The sequence below is a fragment of the Egretta garzetta genome, unplaced genomic scaffold (assembly GCF_000687185.1).
Source record: "Egretta garzetta isolate BGI_Z169 unplaced genomic scaffold, ASM68718v1 scaffold59, whole genome shotgun sequence".
In the NCBI taxonomy this organism is placed as follows: Eukaryota; Metazoa; Chordata; class Aves; order Pelecaniformes; family Ardeidae; genus Egretta; species Egretta garzetta.
In genome coordinates this window covers 6,197,610-6,221,695 of record NW_009267230.1, presented here as the reverse complement: position 1 = coordinate 6,221,695, position 24,086 = coordinate 6,197,610, and the positions used below count along the sequence as shown (strand labels likewise).

The 24,086-nt window shown below is 40.0% G+C and overlaps 1 protein-coding gene across 1 annotated transcript in view; it reads left to right on the top strand.

The window, feature by feature from the left end:
• The window catches only part of OXCT1 (3-oxoacid CoA-transferase 1), a gene marked incomplete at its 5' end in the record, with an annotated part of 83,304 nt that extends 64,776 nt beyond the window's left edge, over positions 1–18,528 (top strand). The window contains 4 exons of the mRNA XM_009647403.2: positions 1,727–1,816; positions 7,381–7,461; positions 9,409–9,510; positions 15,881–18,528. Coding sequence (XP_009645698.1) covers positions 1,727–1,816; positions 7,381–7,461; positions 9,409–9,510; positions 15,881–15,916 — 309 coding nt within the window. The remainder of the gene's footprint in view (positions 1–1,726; positions 1,817–7,380; positions 7,462–9,408; positions 9,511–15,880) is intronic.
• Positions 18,529–24,086: the final 5,558 nt, after the last annotated feature.

Genomic DNA, 24,086 nt, shown 5'->3' with positions numbered 1-24,086 from the left:
GCCTGGAAAATGAACTAATGGCATTGTCAGGACAGGTGTATTGATAGCGTAATCCTCAATGCAAACATATTCTGAGTTACTGGGGAGATAATCCATCATCTTCAGCTACTGTGCATTATTTGGTCAGTGAGCCTCTGGCCCACAGGTGAGAGGTCCCTGCAGTCTCTGTAAGAGCTTGTATTTCCAGGTAGGGTGGAGAATGATCTGAGCAGTGCCAGGAAGTTAAGGACAGGGATAAATCCTCTCATCCCTTTCAGGTTTGTATTTGCAAAGAAGTATTTAGTAGTAATGTTAATTAATGTGATTAATATTGAATCCTAATCTGACCTGAGAAGTTCAAAAGGTGTTGTTTATAGATACAGGAAGATGTGATTTATTCTTCATTGTGCAAACAGTAAGAAAATATGATTATTTTGGGGGGGGAGGAAGGGGTGTGTCCTTTCATTATGATCAAGAGACCATAATGATCAAGAGACCAGTAAGTTGCTGGCCTGGTTGCTTAATGAGGCAAAGTCTCTTCCATATGTTTTACATCATGGACCATAGGTACTGAAACTAGTAAGGTGCTGAATCACATGGCCAATAAAAGGAACCATAGGAGGAAAGCTTTATACTAGGAAGTTTTCCAGTAATTTAACCATATATTTTTAGGTTTTACATATAAAACAGCATGCATTGTTTTACTGTCCATACAAAAGACTTGAGACAGAAATTAATTTCTTTTAATCTGTAAATTTCCTTGCCTTGTGTTTCCTACTAACCTCCTGTGTCATGCAGGTGCCTTGATGTTCCACTCCCCTTTCTGCCCTCCTCAGCAACTTTGGAGTGGCATATGAGGTTATCGCCTTGTTTGGTTTTTGGGGTCTAGTGCTTGTTGTCCAAAAAATGACTGATGTGCTTATACTGATAGAACTTTGTACTTATGGTCATTTCCTGTCAGAAGTGTACCGGGTCTGGAGCTCTTACATTGCAACGTCAAATGTGTCCAGTTTAAGGTGGTGCAAGGAGGCAGGGGTTGAATGCTGTAGCACTATGGAAAGCAAAAACAGAGGTAGCTGAACACCAAGCCATAATAGAGCTGCTGTGGTAATAGGTGCCATTCTGACAGTCTTTAAGAGAGGAATGAATCACAGAAAGCATTGCTTGGTTTGAGAGACAAACAGAAGCAAATACTGATCCACGTTCATTTATTTGTCCATGTTCTGAAATGACATCCACAGACATCTGGAACAGAACAAATAGATCGGTTTGTGCTGATACGAGCCATGGCTTTATAGACTGGCAGGTGGAGAGTGCTCAGATGTTCTTGTTGCTACATTTCATAAGCAAAGATTTCTTCTGAGAAAGTAATGACATTTCTGTCAACACGAGAACGAACACTTTGCTTTTCTAATGCCAGAACCGTTGGAACCGAATTCTTCACTCCTTAGGGCTTCCATTAAGCCAATGGTACTACTCAGATTTAAGTTACACCCCAGGCCGCCAGCCATAGCAGTGGATCCTTATTCTATTTCTCCTATTGGCATCATACAGAGCTAAGAATGAGACAGCTGTTTTCGCTCTGGTGAAGCTTTTGTTAGTGTTTGAATGCAGTGACGATGAAATAGGTGGGCTTTCTCTGCAGGAAAAGGTGAATATCTAGTGCTGTCATTGCAGCCAATGTATTCTATCTTTTTTTTTTTTTAATAGTAAAAATGTTACATTTCCATTAAAAATTTAATTTTAGGGTAAAATGGTGAAAGGAATGGGGGGTGCCATGGACCTGGTATCCAGTGCGCAGACCAAAGTGGTTGTCACCATGGAGCACTCAGCCAAGGTAAGGCTCTGCTGCTTCTTTCTAAGTAAGTGTTTTGTGCTGTACCAAAAAAAGAAGAAAAATGAAAGGCATCTTACATTCATTCTGCTACTTTGTGAGGATTTGACAGTTTTACTCTTAGTTATTATGGAGGTGCAACAGGGGACCAGGTTAGTATGGTTCCTTTCCTCTTGGAAGTGAATCATTCACCATGGAAAAAAATGAAATATTAACTTGATGTTTAAAAGCTGCACACATTTTTCTGTTACTTCATGGAAATTTAATGAGCATGGCAATTGCCAGAGCTATGGTAGATGCTACCCCAGAGGTTTTACTCTTTGCCTCAGAATAATTTGAAAAACGAGGTTCCTTATGGTTAAATACTTGTTATGATGGAAAGATATTTACCTTTAAAGTTGCCAGTCAAATCGGTACTGACGGCTTAATGGAATAGATCTTTTTGGCATGATGAGTTGCAGGCTGCCTTACGTCATTACGTGATGGAGGTTAATCTAGAGACTTCTTTGTGAGGGCAGTTTTACAGATACAGTCTCCCACGGAAGGTCACAGGAAACTTGTCATTTGAAACTTCTAAAATGGGACCGTCCAAACTATGAGAAAAATGTACTGAAGTACAAAAGTCTCTATTTTCACGGAACTATACCGAATGTCTAAAAATGAACTTTTTGTTTCATTTCTGTGTTTCTGTTATTTCAACTTTGTTGTATGTCTGCAATAAGAATTAGTTGTGTGTTGTTCAAGATAATATCCCTGTCAGAATGCATAAGGGCAAGCAAACATAACGGTTTTGCATGGTTAATTATAGTGAATATGTAAATATGAAAGCTAAATATATTAACAGTGATTCGAAGAAGGAATTTTCACTTAAAAAAATCGTTGAAAAATATATACAAATAGTTTCACAATTTATACTAAACTGTCATCTCAAGGGGCGTATTTTCAGTAACAGGGCAGTCTGACCCAATAGTTTTTGCATGTATATGTGTACATATGTAAATGAAAGTACAAAGCAAATTCATCAATATAACTTGCATCCCTATCACAGCCTCCCAAAAACTGGATATGTCATTATCAATTGCTCAGACACATATTTCAGGTATTAATGTGATCTGAATAAATATTTATGCTAGATTTCTAGTTACTGTGGAATTTGGTTAAGGCTGAGAGTCCACACACAGTGTAATTATTCACGCCAGTTTTTCTCTTAAAAGTACTATTACCAAAGTCTTTTTTCAGTACAGTATTTGGAGTTGTTTGTGGGGGGTTTTTTGGTCAGTAGGAGTACTGAAACTTGAAAAAGATGGAAACACAGATAGGTTCACTGTTACAAACAGCCCAGGCATAGACTTACTGTGGTGTATGTATATGTAACTTGGGCTCTTACATAGATGGGATGCCTGGTGTGCACTTGAGCCAGCTCTAGGCTTTCATCAATTATTTCTTCTGCTTTTGTGAGAAGGTACTGCAAAACTAAATTATGTGCATGTTTTTTCATTTTATTCTTACTCTAAAATGGAGAGTATTCTTGGCGTTCTTGCCTTTTACCTGGCCTCTGTTTGGGGTCTTCATACTGTTTCTTGTTTGCTCAAAAGTGAAGATGATGAAACACGGAAATCTAATGTTTGGAAAGCAAAAGCTGCTGTTACAGCAGTTTTCAGGTGCTCCTCTTCCTTTTTTTCTTTTTTTTTCTTTTTTGGTTTTTTTTTTTTTCATACATAAGCAAACAGAGCACCCATGAGACCGGTTCTGAAAGTCAGAAACCTCTTATTGGGGTGACTGCTTCTTACACAGCTGATTTTATATTCACGGCTTTTTAATTCTTTGCACCAAAGATTTTCTCACAAACTTACTGCATCTGCATCTATGCATCAGAGGAGCAATCTTTCGTCCTGTGTCCAGTGTGCTACTGAGTAAAAGAAATGTCTGCGTTTACTGTGACAGTCTGTTGTGTTTGCTGGCTTTTTAGTATAGGGATATTTTTGTCATCTTATTCTCTAAAAAAACAATAAGAAATCTATCATTAGATGCCAGAGTCTCCTGTAATCAACAGTAGTCAAGATTTGATGGATGGAAATATAAGGGAAGGCATGGGATATATGCAGTACCTTCAATGGACACATTCAAGAGTTGCTGCAATAGGTAGTTCTTGCAGTCAGTTTTGTCTGATCTGTGATCTTGTGAAGGATCTTTTAATCCTTCTCAAGCTTTTTTGTATAATACTCGTGGCTTGTTAAACATCAAATAAGTTTTCTAAGAGTTTAAAAGTGCATTCTCCTTTCAGTAACATGTTGCAGTTTTTAAACATAGCAAGAGCCTGAGTCCTTGCAGTGCAAGCAAAATATAATTTACACTTAATTATGAGGGTGAAACTAGTGACTGTCTTAACACTCAAATAAATACTCAAAGAATTTTTCTCTTTTTAAACTCTGATGCAGTATATTACAAATAAATACACTTTGCCCCAAATTATTTGCATTTTTAATTACTTAAATTTTTACCTGTATTGAAAAACCAAAAAGTACAGAAGAAAGATGACAGAACATGAAATGAGTTTTGTAGAAGACTATTCATCTTAAGAAACACTGTTGAGAAAGAGTAACAGAAATATACAAAATAATAAGGTCACGGAGAAGGTGGATGGCTAGTCACTGAAGAAGAGAAAACTGTGAGGGGATCTCATCAACACATACAAATACCTCAAGGGCGGATGTCATGAGGACGGAGCCAGACTCTTCTCAGTGGTGCCCAGCGACAGGACAAGGGGCAATGGGCACAAACTGAAACATAAGAGGTTTCAGTTGAATATGAGGAAGAACTTCTTTACTTGGAGGGTGACAGAGCACTGGAACAGGCTGCCCAGGGGGGCTGTGGAGTCTCCTTCTCTGGAGATATTCAAAGCCCGCCTGGACGATGTCCTGTGCAACCTGCTCTAGGTGAACGTGCTTTAGCAGGAGGGTTGGACTGCATGATCTCCCAAGGTCCCTTCCAACCCCTGCCATTCTGTGATTCTGTGTGTGTCACTGCCTTATAAAAGAAGTAGTGGTTGCCAACTAAAATTAGCAACCAGCACGTTTAAAACAAGAACGTTTTTCACAATCAGCTAATGAAGTTGTGGATGATCAGCAGGATGATGCAGAAGCTCAAAGAATTAAGTCTATATGAAAGGGACTGAACTGCTTTATGAGGTTAAGTTCATCAGTGGCAATTAAACAGCATTGCCCAGAAGCAGTCTCTAGCTCAGGAAATCTATACGTTGCAGCATGTCAGGAATCTGTGGAAGGGTGGCTCAATTTTTGCTCCAGATGCTTCGGCCACTGTGAGACACCTGGCAAATGGACCTTACGTCTAATTTGTTACGGTATTTCTTAATGTATTTTCTGCTAAATTACCTTTTTGTTTATAACCATGAAGAAAAAACAATAGAATGTAAGGTTGTTATTTAAAACAGTTGCTGTGCATCTGTGCCTAATCTGCTAAATACTGCCTAAGAGAAATAAAAGTCAAGTTCTTACCCTCCATACCATCATTGACATGTTTTGCAAACATAGTAAAGTAATGGCTGCTAATTTTTCCATGTTGTGAAATGAGTTGTCTACACCATTCAGAAAAATAGAATGGAAACTAGTTTTAAGCACTTGATTTGGACGTGACTGAAACATGGAGCACTGAATTGAAAACTCCTTTCTATCACTGTGAATAGTGTAATGTGTATGGAAGATTAAGGACATTTTTGTTCTTCAACAACAGAATTTTTTACTTAAAGCAGACTGCAACGCCTTAGGGTTTTATTTATCTACACAACAGTCTTTTCCTGTATCTGAACAAATCCTGTATAAACTCAGACGGTTAAAATTCATGCAGTTCTATTTGGTTTCCTATTCTGATAGTGCCCTGATGGATGTCTTCCAAAATTCACCTTTAATGCTAACTGGTAATACAATAATCCTCAGCTCAAGTGTTAAGATGCTGGTATGTATCAATTCTCAGGGTCACAGGAGCCATTTAAGCTGTCACCTCTGTAAGTCCATGCATTTCAACCTCAGTTGGGTACCAAGAAGAGACACTTCATTTCATATGGCTGAGAAGTATACCTGATATGTTACTGAATAAGCACAGATCTTAGGCAAAGTGCGTAGGAAGGTCCTCGAGATGGACAAGATTAAACTAGATAGATTGAAAGTAACACAGTCTCCAGTCATTATTTTCATTAAGAGTGAGTGAGTTTCATCAGCGTAGTTGCCTTGATACCAGATGTGGATCTTGCCAATATAATTAGAATTAGAATGAAGAAATAATTCTTCACAGAAAAAGATAAATTCAAAAGCACATGGATTGCTCATTTTGTTATTATTCAGGAGTCAAACTGGCTGAGAGATAGTTCCTGAGTTTATGTTAAGCCTTAAGGCAAACTGATGGCTGTAAATTGAAAAAGTATTGCGTTCAGATGGTTAAGTGAGACGTGTAATACTCTGAGAGTTTTGAAATACACCACTGCAGATTGATAATTAGAGAAAAAATAAAAGCATGCGATAATGGGAGAAATGTGCACTTAATGCTACCTCTGTAAAATGCCTACAAATACTGACGAAAATGTAGTGATCCATCTCTTCTATATTCATTCAGACCTCTTGTAGCCTACATTCATTTAGCAGGAGATAAAGCCATTTGTGAACTCCTATTAACAATATTAAAGGAAAAAAAAAAGAAATTAGAAAAAAGAGAAGGGGGAAAAAGAGAAGGAAAAAACCCCAAAACCTCACCACCCAAACCTTATTCCCCAGCTTCTTGTCAAAAACTATGTCTTCTCATTAGGTAATATTTTTTCCAAGGGTCTAGAGTAGCTGACATTTAATGCCCCAGAAAAGGAAGTGCCTTAAAGTAAATCCTATTTTCTATATATACATTCTTTTCTACTATATTTGCATGCTAATTTGTTCTGTCTAAAACAGAGATAATATAACTTCTGTGTAGCACTTGGAAGATGAGCATATTGCACTCATCTCTTAGTCTGCTTTTGGGCTTTCCTGGAGAGATGGAGGGAATGGGAATTCAATGTGGGTAAAGAAAACGGATTTACTATTTTCAGAGCGTGACTATGCACTTGAGCCTTGGGGATTTGAAATGCCTGTGTGTATGGCTGATCCTGCACATACTGTTTGTGATAAAGTATAACACAGAGAAATGCCATGCTTGAAATGTCTTTCTCTATTTTTTGTCCTTTATGTGTCATCAGTGAGGTCCCATGTATCTCTCCCTCACATTGCAGCAGGAAAGACAAATTATTAAGCAGAAGTATGCAGAACTTCTAAACTCAGGAGCCCACTCAGTGGTACAGTGAGATTCTTATTAGTCATCTCCCTATATGTGGGATTTAAGTAGTAACTGTCCCAAATTGCCAGAGATGTGGTCTGCCACAGAAGTGAATTCAAAGAGCATTCTGACTGCAGTGAATGTTGCAATAACACTGAATGGCTACAGCTGTGATTTTCGTGTACATATTTGAATTCTGAGTAAGCTATGTTGTTTTTGAAAATTAATGTTTGTCTCTATGTCGTTAAACACAGGGCAATGTCCATAAAATCTTGGAAAAGTGCAATTTACCACTTACTGGGAAACAATGTGTAAACCGCATAATTACAGAGAAGGTAAAGTACTTTTCTTGAATCTTTGTCAATATTTTCCTCCTCTATCCCTAAGAAGGGACAGTCAGTAAAAGTAGTAAAGCTTAGAAAAATGAAGAATATATTCGGTGTCTGATGTTAATGAAGGACAAAGATTCCCTTTGAGTTCAATACCAGAGGTCTGGGGGCTCATATTTTTCCTGTTAAAGCTTTCACCATTGACATCTAGCATACTGGACCACACTCTTACACACCTTCAGAACAAAGATACCATGCATGACAAGTATGCAAAGTGTGTGTACCCTTATTTTTCCAAAGTATTCCTGAAAACTTGTTGTGTGAGATGCAAATCCTCAAATACAGCTGTAACCACAGCTCATTTTTTTTCCAACAGAGCAACAACTGTAGCACATGTACGTCAGACAACTGGCATCTTCCTTGGTGTAGACTTTCAGAGAAACACAACCTGTAGCTGTAGCAGGGCTTTAATTCTTTTGTCCTTACTTGATACCATTTGTGAAGCAATTTACTCTCCAGTGCAAGTAAATGTAAGCATCTGATACTGTTGCTGCTCAAACTACATTAGTGGATCCTTGCAGCAAAGGATAAGAAACTTAAGGTTTTTGCTTTTATTATCAGTGTTTACATTTTTAAGGGCTTAGAGTAGTCCCTCTGTGAACCATCTATCATACTAAGTAGAACGCATCAAAGGTGCTGATGTAGAATTTGCTTTCTCCCGGTCGTATATTGCTACTATAATTTAAAGGTTTTTTTCCTCCACAAAGTAAGGGGAAATAAATGAAAATGTGGACAAGTTTTCAGTCATCTACTAACTGGCCACATACAAATGTAAGGTACAAAAAAATGAGACTGAACAAGAACTGATAGAAAATAAACAACAAGCAGAAATTTCTGTAAGAGCCACCACTCGCCAGATCTGGTTGCTTTCTTAGGAGATGACACAAATGTACAACAGTGCTTAGAAAGTGTTGCAAATTCTGTTTCCACACTAGCTTCCTAGTATGTATGTTCTTTGTGCCCAGCTTCGCTTACAAGACTTAGAGGAGCTATCATTTTTCAGTCCCATAAATCAGTCTCATGCACAGAGGACAGCTGACCTTTAGAACACTTCTGTGATGAGCTTAACATTTCACTTTCACTTCAAGTTCAATCTTCCCCGGTGTTTTGCTACTTTTTTTTCTTTTTTTTTTTTTTTTTAAGGGAAATGACTATAGACCTTATGGTTTCCCTGGCAACTAGCTTGCAACCTGTGTATCTCCCTCTGGTAGGCACCATTAAAGTTCACATCGTTTTACAGGTAGTTTTATTTGATGCGGTTGTGAGCCTTGGAATTGGAAAGCATATTGTATGAAGACATGAGAAAGAACAGCCTTTGTGCCTTCCGCCACTTCCTCCCAGGCTTTCTTTTAAAAATACAACAAGAAATCTTGTCTTTCATGGTTAACTTCTGAAAATACTAAAGTTTGCACTGGGTGTGCAATAGCTGTTGGAGAAGCTTAGAATCTGACAAAGGTGATCAACCACTCTACCTCTCTACCAGCCTTAAAACAAAATAGAATAATGAGGGAGGCATTGTCTTTTCCTATTGTCCTTAATGATCTCTTGGTGAGCATTGTCGTGCAGCAAAGAACATCACAACCCTTTCCTTTGGACCTCCCAGTTCTCAACACATTGGAGCAGGAGGCATGGTCCTCACTGCATGCAGAGAAGAACAGTTGCACATTTTTCCCACAAAACTAACACATCTCATATTTTAGATTCTTTCTGGTACAAATAAATGTAGCAAAAGTCTTTATTGGTCAGTCAGAAAAGTAAAACCAATTGATAATGGCATCTTTTGTTGCTGAGGGAACACTACCTACTTAGCACACCGTTTTGTACAATGTTACTACTTACATCCTCATTTTCTACTTTGATAATAAAGAATTGTGTGCTATTTGAACGTGACAGGCTGTGTTTGATGTGGACAAGAAAAAGGGATTGACCCTTGTGGAAATCTGGGAAGGACTGACAGTGGATGATATCAAGAAAAGCACTGGCTGTGACTTTGCAGTAAGTAATTTTACAAACATACTTAGTCCTGTGTCAGAACAAATGTTCTCCACAAATACTCATCACATGAAGACTTGTAGATACAGTAAGTTTCCTTGCTATAGGTGAGGGCTGGGTAGATTAGCTGTGGGGATTAACGATGAAAACAACTATAATTCAGGTCTAATCCAGTATGATTATACTGGAAGCATTAGAAGCTAGGAAAAACAGAAGAGATGGAGGAATGACTAAAAGCAAAAGGACAGTGTGGAAAGGGAACTTTTACGATGCTTTGAAGAGGGGAGCTGATTCATATCTGAGAGGTGGATGAATATTTATTTTTCCACTGTGTTAAATTAGTTTACCTAACTCTCTGTTGCTAAGTTTTCATGCTATCTTTAGGTGGGGATATGGGCCTTCTCAATAAAGGTGACTACATATGTCTACTCTATGTACTAGTCCCAATCAATGAAGTATTCTACTGTTGATATCTTTGCTTTTTCTCTCCCATTGCATTGTATGAATGAAACTTACCCTCTGCATTAATCCAGAAAGCCACTGCCTTTTGACCTTCACACTCATTCTTAAATCTCACTTAATGCTAACACAAAACTGGCTTATTAATGGAAAGCTGTAGCACCCTAGATTTCATTTCCTGTGTCCATAAGAGCATTTCTGATAACTAGATATGATAGTGTGTTTTCCTTGTGGAGTTTTAAATATTTGAAATAAAGAGCGTCAAAACACATTCATTTACCTGAGAAAAATTGTTCAGTTAAAGATGAGTGACCTGCAACTGCGGAGTGCGGGAAACTGCTACAAAATCACTTTGCTCCATTATTAATTTTCCATGTAACATTTTATGGAAGTCATTATTATTTTTTAATTTACAGTGGAAGCAACCTTCCATATTCAGCAATTCTGTGTGCAAAAGAAATTATTCATTCAGCTTTTGACTGTGATTTAGGAAAAAATGATCAATTTTTTAAAACGTCAATAATGTAAGGATTTCTTTTTCTTTGGCTGATCAGCCTGTCAGACAGCTAGCATCCAAAATTAAAATATAAAAATGACCTTGCAGATTTGTATTTATTGCAGTCAGTCACTCTTGCATACTTAATTTGGGGATTAACTTCATGATAAATTTGAAGGTGCCATGTTCAATAAGCATTTAAATAGACTGAAACTACAGGAAAGGACTTTTGTTGTCAGAAGACACCAGTCCTTAAGTGTTCCAAACCTGCTTGTTTGGAAGGAGTTGGTTTCTTTTTGGTTCGGGTGGCCAATATATATGTATTTAATTGAGCATGTGTTACCCAAAGTAAAGTCCAGCAGCCTACGCTCAAGGCAATGAAAGCAGAAGCAACCAAAGAATTCAGAGAAAGAAGGATAAGCTTAAAATGATGGGCTATGAGATTAAGCTTTGCAACAGCAAGGTGGATATGATAGGGCAGGACTATTAGGGCCAAAGACAAGATTAGCACTGTCCCTTAGTGCTTTCCTGTACACATTACAAAGGAGTGGTGTAAATTTTGAGTCTTTAGGATAGCCTGAAGTTAACAATTGATGAGAGGTATTGCAACAATTGCTGTCTAAGTCCCTAGGATCTGTCTCACTGGGATCAGGAAGGGACACTTCACAGGCACCATTTCTTAGTTCTCCTGAAGGCAAACTGCAGCACAGTCTGCTCTGTATGGCTGCCATGGTCATGCATGAAATCACAAGCTGCACTAAAGGAGCTGAGGGCATGAAAAACGTAGATGCTGCTTGGTTCATGCACTTTCATATACTTACCTTGAAAGCATGCGGCTTGCATAAATGCTTGCAAAGCAATGCTTGCTTGCAAAGCATGTACCTCTGCCAAGGTATGCGCAGGGTCAGCGTTACCTACTGATCGGTAGTTCTGAAAGTGCCTGAAATCTCCATAGTGCTGCAGATGGAAAGCATGAACCACAATGATTTCTTTATTAAAGCTGTGGTGTGGAAGAACACACCAGCTTGTCCTTTCTTTTTTTTTCCCCCCTCCTCCAAAGAATGTTTCCAGGTCACAGTCACCCAGTTCTCCTCTCACTGAAGTCCGAACCAAAACTTCTGTTGACATCTGTGACAGCAAGACTGGGTCACTGCTGTGTAGTATTAGGCCCTTAATGGCCTGATTTTCATATACAGCAAACACCTAGAGCTCCTTCACTTAGTCTTGGAGTTCAAAAAATAGAGATTTGAGCATTGCGATAGGCATTTGTTCAGAAAGCAGCATCCTTGGTCCTTTTTTCCACATTTCCAGACTCTGCCTCGAGCTTCCTTGCAAGAATAACAGTTGTGCTTATGATTATTTATGTTCACTGAACGAGACATCTTGTTCTTGTTTATATCGGTGACAGGAACCTTAGCGATATTGTATCACTACAGTAAAAGCAGTTTTTTTAGGATCATATGTTTTGCTAGTTTGAAATAGAACTGGCAGGTGGAAAATGAGGAGCAGACCCTTTCCTAGCAGCTTTTTTCCATGGATGCAGTGAATGATCTGAACTAAACCAACCATCTCTCTAGGTTCATTACAAATGAGTTTTTAAGGGATGGCTGTACCTTTATATATAACTATCTCTCCCCATGCAGACTACTCCTTTTTGGAGAAGACAACTTTATAGCCTATATAGCTTTCTTTAAGACACATATGGCTGTACAGTCCCATTTTCACAGCCTGCTTACTTATTTGGAAAAATATCTCCTAAAGGACATTTGCAACAACAAAATGTCAAAGAAAATGTGATTTAGAGTCAACAATCTTCATTATAGACTGGCATCGTATCAAAAATAAACAATTTGCCCTTGATTTTACTGTGCTGTGAAGACAAAGTGTTGGCTTATCTTGCATGCTTAAATCAGATTTGCTATAGCCAAGTATACAGATCACCTTGACAGGTAATCTTTTTGGCCTTGTACTGGCTTATGCCGTTGATGAGACTATGAAAGAACAGACGGAGAACTGTACTTTTGCAGATGTATTTCATTATAAAAATGATCAGGTTAAGTCTGCATGGGTAAAAATTCCCCATGCCCCCATTATTATTTTTTTTTAATATAAAAGCTCAATTTTACAAAATGATCTTAAAAGAGTTTAGGAAAAGCATCTGCCAAGGAAGCATTAGGTAGTTGAATAGCAATTGACTAGTGTATGCTTAAAAAGAAATTGACTGTCCAAGTTCAAGCCAGTGAGTACAAACTAATAGAGAATATGGTTTTATTTTCTGGAAGTACATTTTCCTTTGACAAAATGGGCTGTTGCAGGATGGAGTCCATTTTTAAAATGGATCTTGTGTTTATTCCTCATCAATCTACCCCCACTGCAAAATTCACATTAGGAACAGATTTTTGTACAAAAGCTGATGTTGGAATTGTGGTCTGCTTTTATCTGCAATTTCAAATAATTAGGAGTTAATAAGGGATACGCAACTTTCATTATGTTAACAAATATGCTAACGCTGGTCGTCTTTTTTTTGGAGGTGGGGCTGGTTTTAAGTTTTTGAACAATAACTTGCTTTTGCACACCTGATGAGGTCCTTAGATGTTATTAGGACCCAGCATCATTCAGAATCAGGCCTTGAAAGAACTGCTTGCTATAAAGAAACATAATCAAATAAGCACAGGGCTGTTTGCCTAGCTGAAAAAGGTAGTTTGGGGCTGGAAATCAGAGAGTCAACAAGCTTGAATTGCAGGGAGTCCCTGAGGCCGTGAGTCCTCTTACCAGTTCAGAGGCTGCCTACAGGCTGCCCTGGCAACCCCCTGCCAGTACACCTACCTGTTCAACATTGGCAAAGTGTTTTGAATCTTCCAAGATAAGTGGTTCTTCCTGTGAGTGAAGTAATACTAAGAATGTGTTGCTTAGGAGGCACTGTGAGAAAGCAGCAACTCTGTGACTGTGTACTGTAAAACAGTCTTCGTTAAGCACATTCAGCCCTTACCAAATGCTGTGCTCTTAGCACAGGGTGTTACCAAATTGTCTGACTCTACTGGGATTTTAAGCAATGGACTCAGGGGGCTTTCTGCATTTCTGACTTGATTACTCTTCATTTTCCAAGCACAAACCATCCCTTTTGTTACATTGGCATTTTTCTGCTTATTTAATCACCTTTTATTTAGAGCAAACAGTTGTATTTGGGCCCGGTTCAGAGCGGTGCTGGGTTCTTGTCACCTCTGTTACCTTCAGCAGGCATTGTGGCACTTCGACACTCAGGGGGATCAGACCCTTTCTGAAGCGGATAGTGGTACACACAAATGACAGCTGTTAGCAGCAGATGTGCAGGCGTTACATTTAACGTAATATGCTCATTCAAATGTAAAACACTTGAGGTTTTGATGGCACCAAAATCTACGACAGCAAAAACCCAATAATCTCCTCCAGTAATTGCCTTTTGTCATTTGCAGAGTGCAAATTTTAATGGTGCTATCTTCATCCTCCAGTTTTTGCCTTTACTTCTGGGTGAGGCAGAAATAGGCGCAAATTAAAGTGAGGCATATAGGCACTTTGAGTCAGAAATATTGAAGGATTTCTGGAACTAGTCCAGGAATGCTGGTGCACTCAGAGAGTTTCTCCAGCTCTTCTACACTTGTACCTATTACATCTATTTATTATCCTAGTTCACACACAACAATCAATGAACAGTTTCCATCCACTGAAAACATTTCATTAGTATTTGATACAGTAAACACATTTTTTATGAGCTAAGCTTTCCTTGGTAGCTATTCTCATAAGGTTATAAATGATGATATATAGTGGTTGGAGAAAGGATAACATAGAAATCTTAACTGGTACAGGAAATACAGCCCTGTACCTCTAAAAGAAAGAAGCTTTAATGCTTGGAAAGGCCCTTATATATCATTCTCTCATGAGTTAGCTTGCTCAGTACTGTTAAGTGAAAAAGATTGGATCAGGAGGCAGAAGGAATGGAGTATGTGATGTTTCAGTGGGACACATTAATCAATTAGGAGCCAGATTATCTGTGGAACTGTTTTTCATCCTGAAGAAGTAAGATCACATGAGTTATTTTTGACCTTCATCCTGGGGCATCTATTTAAATAGGGCTTGGAACAGGAAATATTTAAAGAGGCTTGGATCTTCTGTGGACAGCTTTTCCTCAGCATATTTGTGTAGACCTGCAGTCAGGGTTCAACCAAATGTTAACCACTACTACTCTTCAAAGTATTCTCTGTGTTATTCTGATTTACACCTTCTTTCCTCATCTAGTTTCCTATTTAGGCTTACTGTGCTTTATTTTTGGTCTGCTGATATCTTACAGTATCACTAATTGATTTTTTACAAGTATATGGAATTAAACCAGTAGAATGTGTGTGTCCTCGCACAAAAATGAATGTGAATGGAAAGTTAAAAAAAAAAAGGTAAATTTAGAAGTATTAAACTGTATCATCATCGAACAAATCACATTAGTGTGAATGGAAGAAGGCAAATTAAGAAAAAGAAATAGAAGTATTGAATAATTTCATCATCAAATAATGAAATCAAATGTATGCATATACTATAGGTACAGTTTGTAGATCATATGCATATACATTTGGCTGTATATCCCCTGCTAATACACGTGTTCCAAAACTCAGTTGACTATTTCTGCACAGACCCAGCATTGATAAACAGTATCCTGTCTCCTGGTGGGTGGGGAGGAAAAGCAGAATGAACTTGACTATTGAGCAAAGAATGGAAATCATCAGTTTAAGATTCCTCATCGTGCTTGTTTTAATACTGCAGTGGCGATTCAATCATACATTGAATATAATCTGTTTTGTTGCCTCTACATCACTCGGTGTACTGATGTGTGAATGCAAGTGGGTTAGAAGGTGCTGGCTGAAGCCATTGCCCATCTGCAGCTCTCCTATCGCTCTTCATGGCAAGCGCAGCCCCGCTGTACACAACCAATGACCATTACTGGGCCAGTGCATTAACTAAGCCACAGATGGTTTTTGAGTTATGTTCATGCGCCATCTCGTAGGCTGTATAATTGAGGAGCTGCTTCACCTGAGTTCAGCCGTCCCTTCTGCGGGTATTGGAAGCCATCCGAGAAGACCGTGCAGTTAGCAGGGGCACATACAGGTTCAGCTGTCCAGGTTTAATCTGCTTGCATTCTTAAATCAATAACCCAACTCAAAATAAATGAGGTGTAGAGGCGGGATACTAGCACCACACGTATCGTGTATTCCTGCATCAGAAAATTTAGTTGTGGGAGTGTTTATCTCTGAAATACTGCAAATATATCAGTTTAAATAAATACATTGTCTGTAGTCTTCAGTGGCACATCGTTGATAGAGATGGAAGTGAATGGTGGGTTGTACTGCTGTATCTGTGTGCCAACTGTTGTGTTTTTTCCCTCCTTTTTGCTAGGTTTCATCAAAACTAATACCAATGAGGCAGATTTAAACGTGAAATACAGACTGGGCTTAACTTGCCAGAAGGCTTGTTTCCAAATGGGAGCTCAGTGAAGACGAATCGATGGCTGTTTTGCAATTTTACTCTCTTTTTTTTTTTTTTTTTAAAGGGCTTTGTAAGTAGTTTCCAGATAGTTAAACTCAGTCTGTGACTATCAGCTAAATTGTATTTTACTTTCATAACATTACCAATTTTAATGGAAGGGTGAATTTATTCCATAAATTTTGAATAATGTTACAGTAAAATGTTAATGAACATTGTTAAAAAAATGCCTTGTAGTCTCTCTGCCAAATACTACTTTTTTTCACAGATTCAGAAAATGACCATGCAAAACTTAAGATTGCCTGTGCTTTTCCTGATGTCATTAAACTTAGAAGTCACTCCATTGCTTTGGAACTACAGCACTTACCATGTTCATTCCCCTGTAAAGGTGTGGGATTTTTTTCTGGAGTGGTCTATAGCAAATGTACGCAGCTGTAGAGAGTTATCAGGAATATGGACTTCCCTTTTTTCCTGAACCTTTTAATGAGTCTGTGACAAAACTGTTTACACCGGTGGAAATAACTGGGTCCTTAACCTTGAATGTATCTGCTGTTTCCATGGTGTGTGTCATTTGGAAATAAGAAGCCTACATGTCCCAAAGTCCAACTCTGACCCCTTTTATTTAAATAATGCAAACTAGAATAGGGCTAGCATGAAGGAGGAAGATAAAAAAGTCTCCGTCCCCATGCAGACAACTGGTAGCTGCACAGTTGTCCCATGTGAACTGCTCTTACTCTTCAGATATAAGCCTTCTCCTCAGCCCCCATTCAAAGGCAAATGAAGATTGTTTCTGGAGTGAGGTCTGTCCTTCCAGTGTTACACAGAGAAACAGGGGAAGAGAATGTTGTGGGCACATGGAAGATTCTTTTGAAGGGAATACAGTTGGTTAAGGGTAAAAGCAATAAGTCTGTACCACTTGCCAATCAAGGCATTGTCAAAAACTAAAGAGTCTGGAACCCAAACTCATGATAAATAGAATGAACGCCATGAGACAATCAAAAAGAAAAGTCATTCTCTCATACTGGCTCTGCTATTTGATAAAGATCTTCCTTTCCCTGTTATTAATTACAAAATTACTGTTGTTTTTGCAAATAGGTAATATGACTGCATTGGATCTCACATCCCAAATCAGCACAATAGGTCTTTATTACACAGAGTGTGAACTGACTGGAAAACCGCATTTACTAAAATACAGTGTTCTCTCCAAGTATAATGGTTTCTGTCATTCATATAAATAGGAACATGTAAAACACTTCAGTTAAAATAATTCCTGACAATGTTTAACATAAGGACTGGAGCAGATTAAGTGACTGAAAAGCATGTAAACTGTAGATGTGCAAATAAATATGTATATGTATGCCTATCATACATGTGATAAGCAGTGCTGGGATGTGGGATAGAAGGCCATTATCATACTAGATGGATGAGGTATTCACTACAGTCAGTGTGTGCTGTGGAAGGAATGTAACATACTTCTAGGGAACCAGACAGGAAAATCCTACAATATTTAGCCCCTGTACTAGCCTTTGTACTGCATTTTTCTATCTAAAGTAAGAAATGCTTCTCTTTCGTGGGACAGTTGTAAAATTTGTCTTGATCCACACACGGGCTTTATAGCAGTGAAGCTGTTTTGATTAGAGAGATTATGTTGTTCAGTTGCACTTACTTTAAACAATTCTCTGGTAATCTTTTGTCAATACCAGAATAGGTTATCCTTCTTCCTACAAAGGAATAAACAAAATGCCTTTGTAAGCACCATTATGCGAGTACAAAAGAACTCCTGTAATACTAGGTTGTATGACTTGAACTCCTGGGTGCTAATGGTTGGTAGGCCGTTGTATATAGCCTGAACGTGTAGGCAAAACCTGGTGCTGAGCCCATGGGAAAGAAACATGTTGTACAAAGACTAGAGCTAATTTCATGATTAAACATACATAAGTGATTTGGTTGATTGGTAATTTGCACGCAAGACTTGAAACTACATTGATCAAAGTGCTCCAGAATATCTTAACCCAGGATTAGTACAAGTTATAGTTTTTACCTAGCTTTAGTTTTCACCTGTTTTCCTATTTAGGTGTATTCCCTATGTTACTCACTCATTCCAAACAAGTTACAAACAAGTTTGTCCATTTCTGTTGCTGTGGAGGTGGACTGAAGTTCTGCTCACAGAGGTTTTGCAGATTAAAAGTCTCTGTATAATAAAAGTTGACTTTACTTTAGCTCAGTATGAAACAGTTTTGGATTTGGATGGAGCAGCCCAGAAGCCTCTTCCCCAATCCATAAAGATGCTTCAGTGACAACTCTGACCCTTGTGGTGCTGTACACAGCAAAAGGTGCCTATTCTTGCCTTCAGGGCCAAGGATGGGTGAGGAGCTACACGGAGGGGATGGGTGTGATCCCTGAAAGTGTCTTGTTCATCGTCATTCAAAGCTCTCATAGAGAGTACCCAGAATCATAGAATGTTTTGGGTTGGACGGGACCCCTAGAATGGATGCTGGTTTTAGGGGAGGAGTATAAAAATATTATACAGGGGAAGGGAGTTACTATTAACTTATCCAGAGGAAAGAAATATATTTAAATAGCTGGGGAAGTCTTAAAGAAATCTATAAATGAAATGTTGATCTATTGCAATTACCTATGCTACATTAGTTGTAGGACTGATTAGTTAATTACAGCACACATTTATTGACATATATAAAGTACAGGAGAAGTGTCTGAGGGCAGCATCAGATATGTGCTGCTTCTGCCATAAAACTATGCTTTGCTGGCATACGCACAGAAGCCATCGTTGTCGTTAATATATGGCTATAAAAAGACTAATGACCTGGTAATGTCTGGGAGTTCAGCACCTTGGTTTCTGAAGCAAAGAACTAGGAGCCAAGAACTCCCAAGTTTCAGCTTTTCCATTTTTCCACTTACTGCCTTGAGGAACGTCATCTCTGCCTTGGCTCCTGTTGCTGGAAAAGGGGATGTTTTTGTTCCTACCTCACAGGGATGTTGTGAGGAATAACCAGCTAAGGTCTGTGCAACAGGTTATTTTTTCTCTTCAGCTTGGGGATCACACTTGAACAAGGGTGTGGAAGAATACTTGTAGACTGTCTTACATTGGGGATATGAGTTCTGTGTCTTCTCTTATTTGTATCAGTGTTAATGCAAGAGAGCAAAAGTCAATACAGTGCTGCAAACTGGGGAAGAAAGGAGAACGGGTGCTTTCTGCATGCAACAGTGGTGCAAATATCTGTATGTCACACTTGAATTTCTTTTTTATCTTGAGGACAATGTATTGTGGTAGAATATTGGTATTGTTATGAAAATGTCATTTGTCCGCACAAGCTAATTGCAACAAGCTGTGACTCCACCTTTTTTACTGATTTGTAAAAGTAAGATTAGAAACTAAAGCACTCCTAAGTATTTCCCTCTCTGTGGACTCAAGTGAGGCTCATAGGTAAGGTATACTCTGAGCATTAGTTGTGATGATCGGTATTACAGGGACGAGAGCTTCCTCTCGTTCCTCTTCAGTGGTTGATGGCATGCACGAAGCTTGATTGGGGCATCACTGAGATCATCCCCTGCTTGACAGCACTTCACAAGACAGGGACAGTTGATACTCTTTGTCCTGAAGAAGATGGTGATTCTACTATATTATCACATTGGACTTACAAAGTTACTTTTGTCCCTGAAAAAGCAAAAAATTGAAATGTTATCGAAAATGTAGTTGTACTGTAAGCTCTGCAAATTAAACCTCAAAGTCCTTCTGTGTATCTGCAAAACAATCAATAAAATAAAGGTTAAGAGTCTTGGGTTTCATCTGCTGTTACCATTTTTCATGGTGTTCCGTTCTGCCATTAGGAGCAGTAAAAGATTAGCTCGTGTTCACACCAGCATGTGACACCCCAGCACACCAAAAAGCCTCAAGGTCTGGGCTGGAGGTGGAGGGATTTGATAAAGAGAAACAATGAAGCTCAAAACTCAGCTAACAGCTGGATTCTCCATGTTCCCTCTGCTCGCTGATGTCTCTGCTGGGTCAATCTCAAACCTAATTATCACATTCATTTTTGTAATTACTTGTTTTTCAATCAAGTCAAATAATGGGCTACATATGTAGTCCTTAGAGAAGTGATTTTTTTACCTTTTGATAAAACTGCTGTGGAAATGATAGCATTTGAGATGTTAATCATCGATGCTAGTGTGTGGCTGCGCTCTGAAAATAGTACTAGATGACACATGAAGACATATTCCATTAGCCACCTGGTGAATGATGAAGTGGAAGGTTGTGAAGTGATGAAAATGTTTGTCTGTGGGTAGTGGGGTCATCCTTCCATACACGTCATAAGGTCATGAGCAGGTATGTCATAGCATCATTTTATCTTCAGTATCATCGGAAAGCAGATTGATAAATGCGAAGAAAAATACTTACGCTCAGAAAAAATCCTTGATGACTCGCTCTGAAATGAAACTGCTCAGTAATTTATATGTGGTCAAAATCCGGCCGTCTGCCCCCCACCCCTGCAGTGAAGGGGGGCACAAGGTAAGTGCCAAAACCACTGAGGCAATGCACCACTCTCGCAGCTCTGAAATCCACTCGTACAAACTTAGTAGGTAAAGTTTTCCACTGACGAGGGGTGCAAGTTGGTTACAGGCAGATCTGAGCAGTTTTGTGGTGCCTTGCGTCTCTTCAGTTGTTGCCTACTTTACAATACCCCGCCGTTCCTTTGATGCCCTGCAGTACTCTGAGCCCCTCATCTGCCCATATCCTTCTGCTGCTACAGACCAGGGGTCTTGGCTCTGAAGATGCCTATGCTGCTGTACGCGTGGCAGTTTTTAATGGAACAACTTTGGGGAACACCTTGGGGGGGGGAGAGGGGAGGCAAGAAATTCCTTTCCTGGACATATTTATGTAACATCAGATTTTGAGGCTCCAGCAAAGGCAAAAGTAGCTACTGTGTTTGTGTTGCAAAAACTTGCTGTGCCTGGTTCACATATTTATGTACATATTTAGGAGAAGTGAGAGCATGGAAGAAATCTTGCCTTCAAGGCCAATGGGTTCTCCATCTGCCTCCCATGGTACTTAGATTTTATTTATTGTGTTTTATTATCGTAATGGCTTGCAAAAGCAAGTAGAACACCACTCATATGTGGGAGCACTAGAGTCTAAAACGAGAATTTCTATTTCCATGCTCTTAAAGCTGTCCCCTGAGCCTGCGAACCAGAGAAAAACATTAAGTTTGTGTAAAGCTGTGCTGGATGCTTGGCCTGCATCTTGCTGCAATGCTTCCGGGCGTTGTCGCTGTTGCTGCTGCGCAGGGTGAGAAGTGCTGCCTTGGGCGCCGTGCAAATCATCGTGCTTGTCTCAAGCCTGTGCCTGTACGAGGTTGACAAGCTGGCGTCCATCCTCCTGGCTGCTGGAGGGTCTCGCCAAGTATGCAGGTTTGCGTTGTTTTCAACACCGGAGTGGCACGGCCCCAGCTCCTTTAAAAACTGGCGGTGATGCTTCTTTCCCTGAAATCACTCAGCAGGGAGAGCGTTTAAACGTGAGGGTTCAGTTCCTCGCTCCGTCCAGGAGGATGCAAAGCACATCTCGCCTGTCCCAGGAAAGCGTCTACTGCGCCCCGCTGTGGGGTGGGCTGGGCAAGTCCTGCTTTCAGGGAAGCCAGGCTCCCTTTGCAGAAAGGATTGCAGGAAGGCTGCTAATAGAGAGAGGAAGAAGGAGCAGGAGGCGGTCATCTAGCATGTAAGTCATTCACCCAGCAGTGGCGAGGCCACTTTTGAAGAATGGCTTTTGTTTTATTAACGTGGGCTTTGAACCATTTAGGCAACTCACTTCCCCTCCTTCCTGGCTCCCCTGCATGTAGGCACTTACCTGCACTAAGCTGGGCGTTTCAGGGCACGCACAGAACAAAAACGCAAAGGCACCTACAGAACTGGCAGATGAAGCAGTCTGGTGCTCTGGCACCTCAGTGGGGTATTTTCCCTCTTATAATTAGATTGCCTAAATCAATCAAATCCTCTTGTAGGTGCCTATGTCAATTACCTTTAATTTTTGGTTAAATTCCTAAATATTCCCTTTGGTTCTGTCAGCTGCAAAGTACATAATACATAGGTAGAAGAGGGAATTAAAATTTTTTGTAAATGCAGAGAAAACATGTTAAAAGAAGCACAAAAACTGCAGCCAGGGGGAGAATTATTTTGCGTAAACTGAGCAAAAGCAACATAAAAAGCAAACTTGTATGTTACCCCAGAAAAATAAAGGCAAGCCACAGAAGCAGCACATTGGTACCACCTACAGAAAGTATACATTAATTCTAGGACAAATTCAATCTCATCTGTTCAGGCGGTGAGGGAATAAAGACTATAAATTGGATCTGATGCCCATATCCTGTAACATAGTGCTTCCCCCACCCCTTTGGAAAATCTGGCTGTATGAGCAATTAACACTTTCTCTCAGATCTGTCCAAGAATAAAGCAAGCTGTGTGAGGCTATAGCAGGCAAAGCTGTCTTGTCCAATAAATATCCCTAAAAGTACAAACTTTAAAGCTATAATCAGGCACTCTGGCTTGCCAGTCATTTCTGTCTAGTTCCATCTTGCATTTGCTCCAATAAAACCCATCCCCTGTGCTTTCCTCCTTCTGGCACCCTCCTAATCCTAAGGGAGTAGCTCCCTTTGCCCAAGGAACACTGCTTGGATTTCATCAGTCTTCCTGCTTGCCTGGGCTCATTCTGGGGTGAAGGAGAGAAGGTAGAACCGTGTGTCCGTTTGTCCTGGGGGAAGCAAGGCTGGGAGAGCAGAGCTGGTGTGTGCTGTGCACAGCTGGGTGGCTGCAGGGGGGTCTGCTCGGTCTGGCTGCTCTCAGCTGAAACACAGCTGCAAGGGACGGTGTGGGCAGAGATGGGGCTGGGGAACTGCCTTACAGGGCCACCGCTGGGCGACTGCACGTCTGGTTTGCTGGCCTGTTTCTAATGCGCTGCTACTCACGCACCTCCTGCCAGCAAGGAAAAAAAAAGGTGCATGTTATGTTCTTCTCTCTGTTTTTCATTTCACTTCAACCTGGAGATGACATGGATGCCTGTGTTTGAAAAATGAAAATAATGTACTCCTGTGAAGTGGACACATCTTGGCAAAGGGCCGGGGGCTGGCTAGCCCAAGCCCTGGGCATACTCCCGGCTGCAATGCCCGCCAGGGCAAGGAGGAAGACATCAGGCTTGGACGTGGCTCTTCTCAGATCCTAGATGCTCGCCACATGGGCTGTGCTTACCCAGCGGTGGGGGATGGGGCTGTACCACCACGTCTGTCTGCCTCGGCTGAGAGTGGCTTTGGGCTTCTTTGGAAGAAAAGGCAGGGCTGAGGTCTGGGACTGAAACGGCACAAAACCACTTCTCTGTCCTGTGTGGCAGAACTGCTGCTGAAGCTTTCGGTTCCATGAGGAGGTGCTTCCCATGGTATTGCTGATACTTCCTTCTTCTTCAGGCTTACAGGCTGGTATTTGCTGATTCTCTGCTGCTGTATTGATTAACACTGACATTTTCAGATTATTCTCTTCTTCAGGCAACCTACAGCCTGGAAAAAAAAAAAAAGAATTAGAAAAAAAAGCCAACTGCATAAATGTGCTAGCTATAAAACTGAAGGATGGTGAAATTAGTCTGTAACAGCATATCCATGTTCTCATTAAGAGCAATTCAGCATTTTTAGGACATGTTAACTGCTGCAGTGAGGAGAAGAGGCTGCAGACCAATTTAAAATAAACCACAACCTCGCAAAATCCCATTTATAATTTCCAAAGTACTTTCCCTCAGTCATGCAGGAAAGTCATTCTCGGTACATCGGTGGGGCAGCAGTTACAAAGAAAAGTCACAGACCAGTTTGGGTGTGGAATTGCAAAACTCATCCAATCTGAGAAAGTCTCCATACGTTAATGAGGACAAAAACATGGAGGTAACGTGTACAGTCACAGAGAAACCAAGAAAGGGTAACAGTCACTGAGCTTCGCTTCAAAAGTGGGAGAGGTCATGGCTGGTAATTAATTATCCAAATCACCACTGTTGTTATGTCTCTACCTAACAAGCTGTCTGACCCTTTGCAAAAAAATCCCTCTGAGAACGTATCAACCTGAGAGCTTGTTT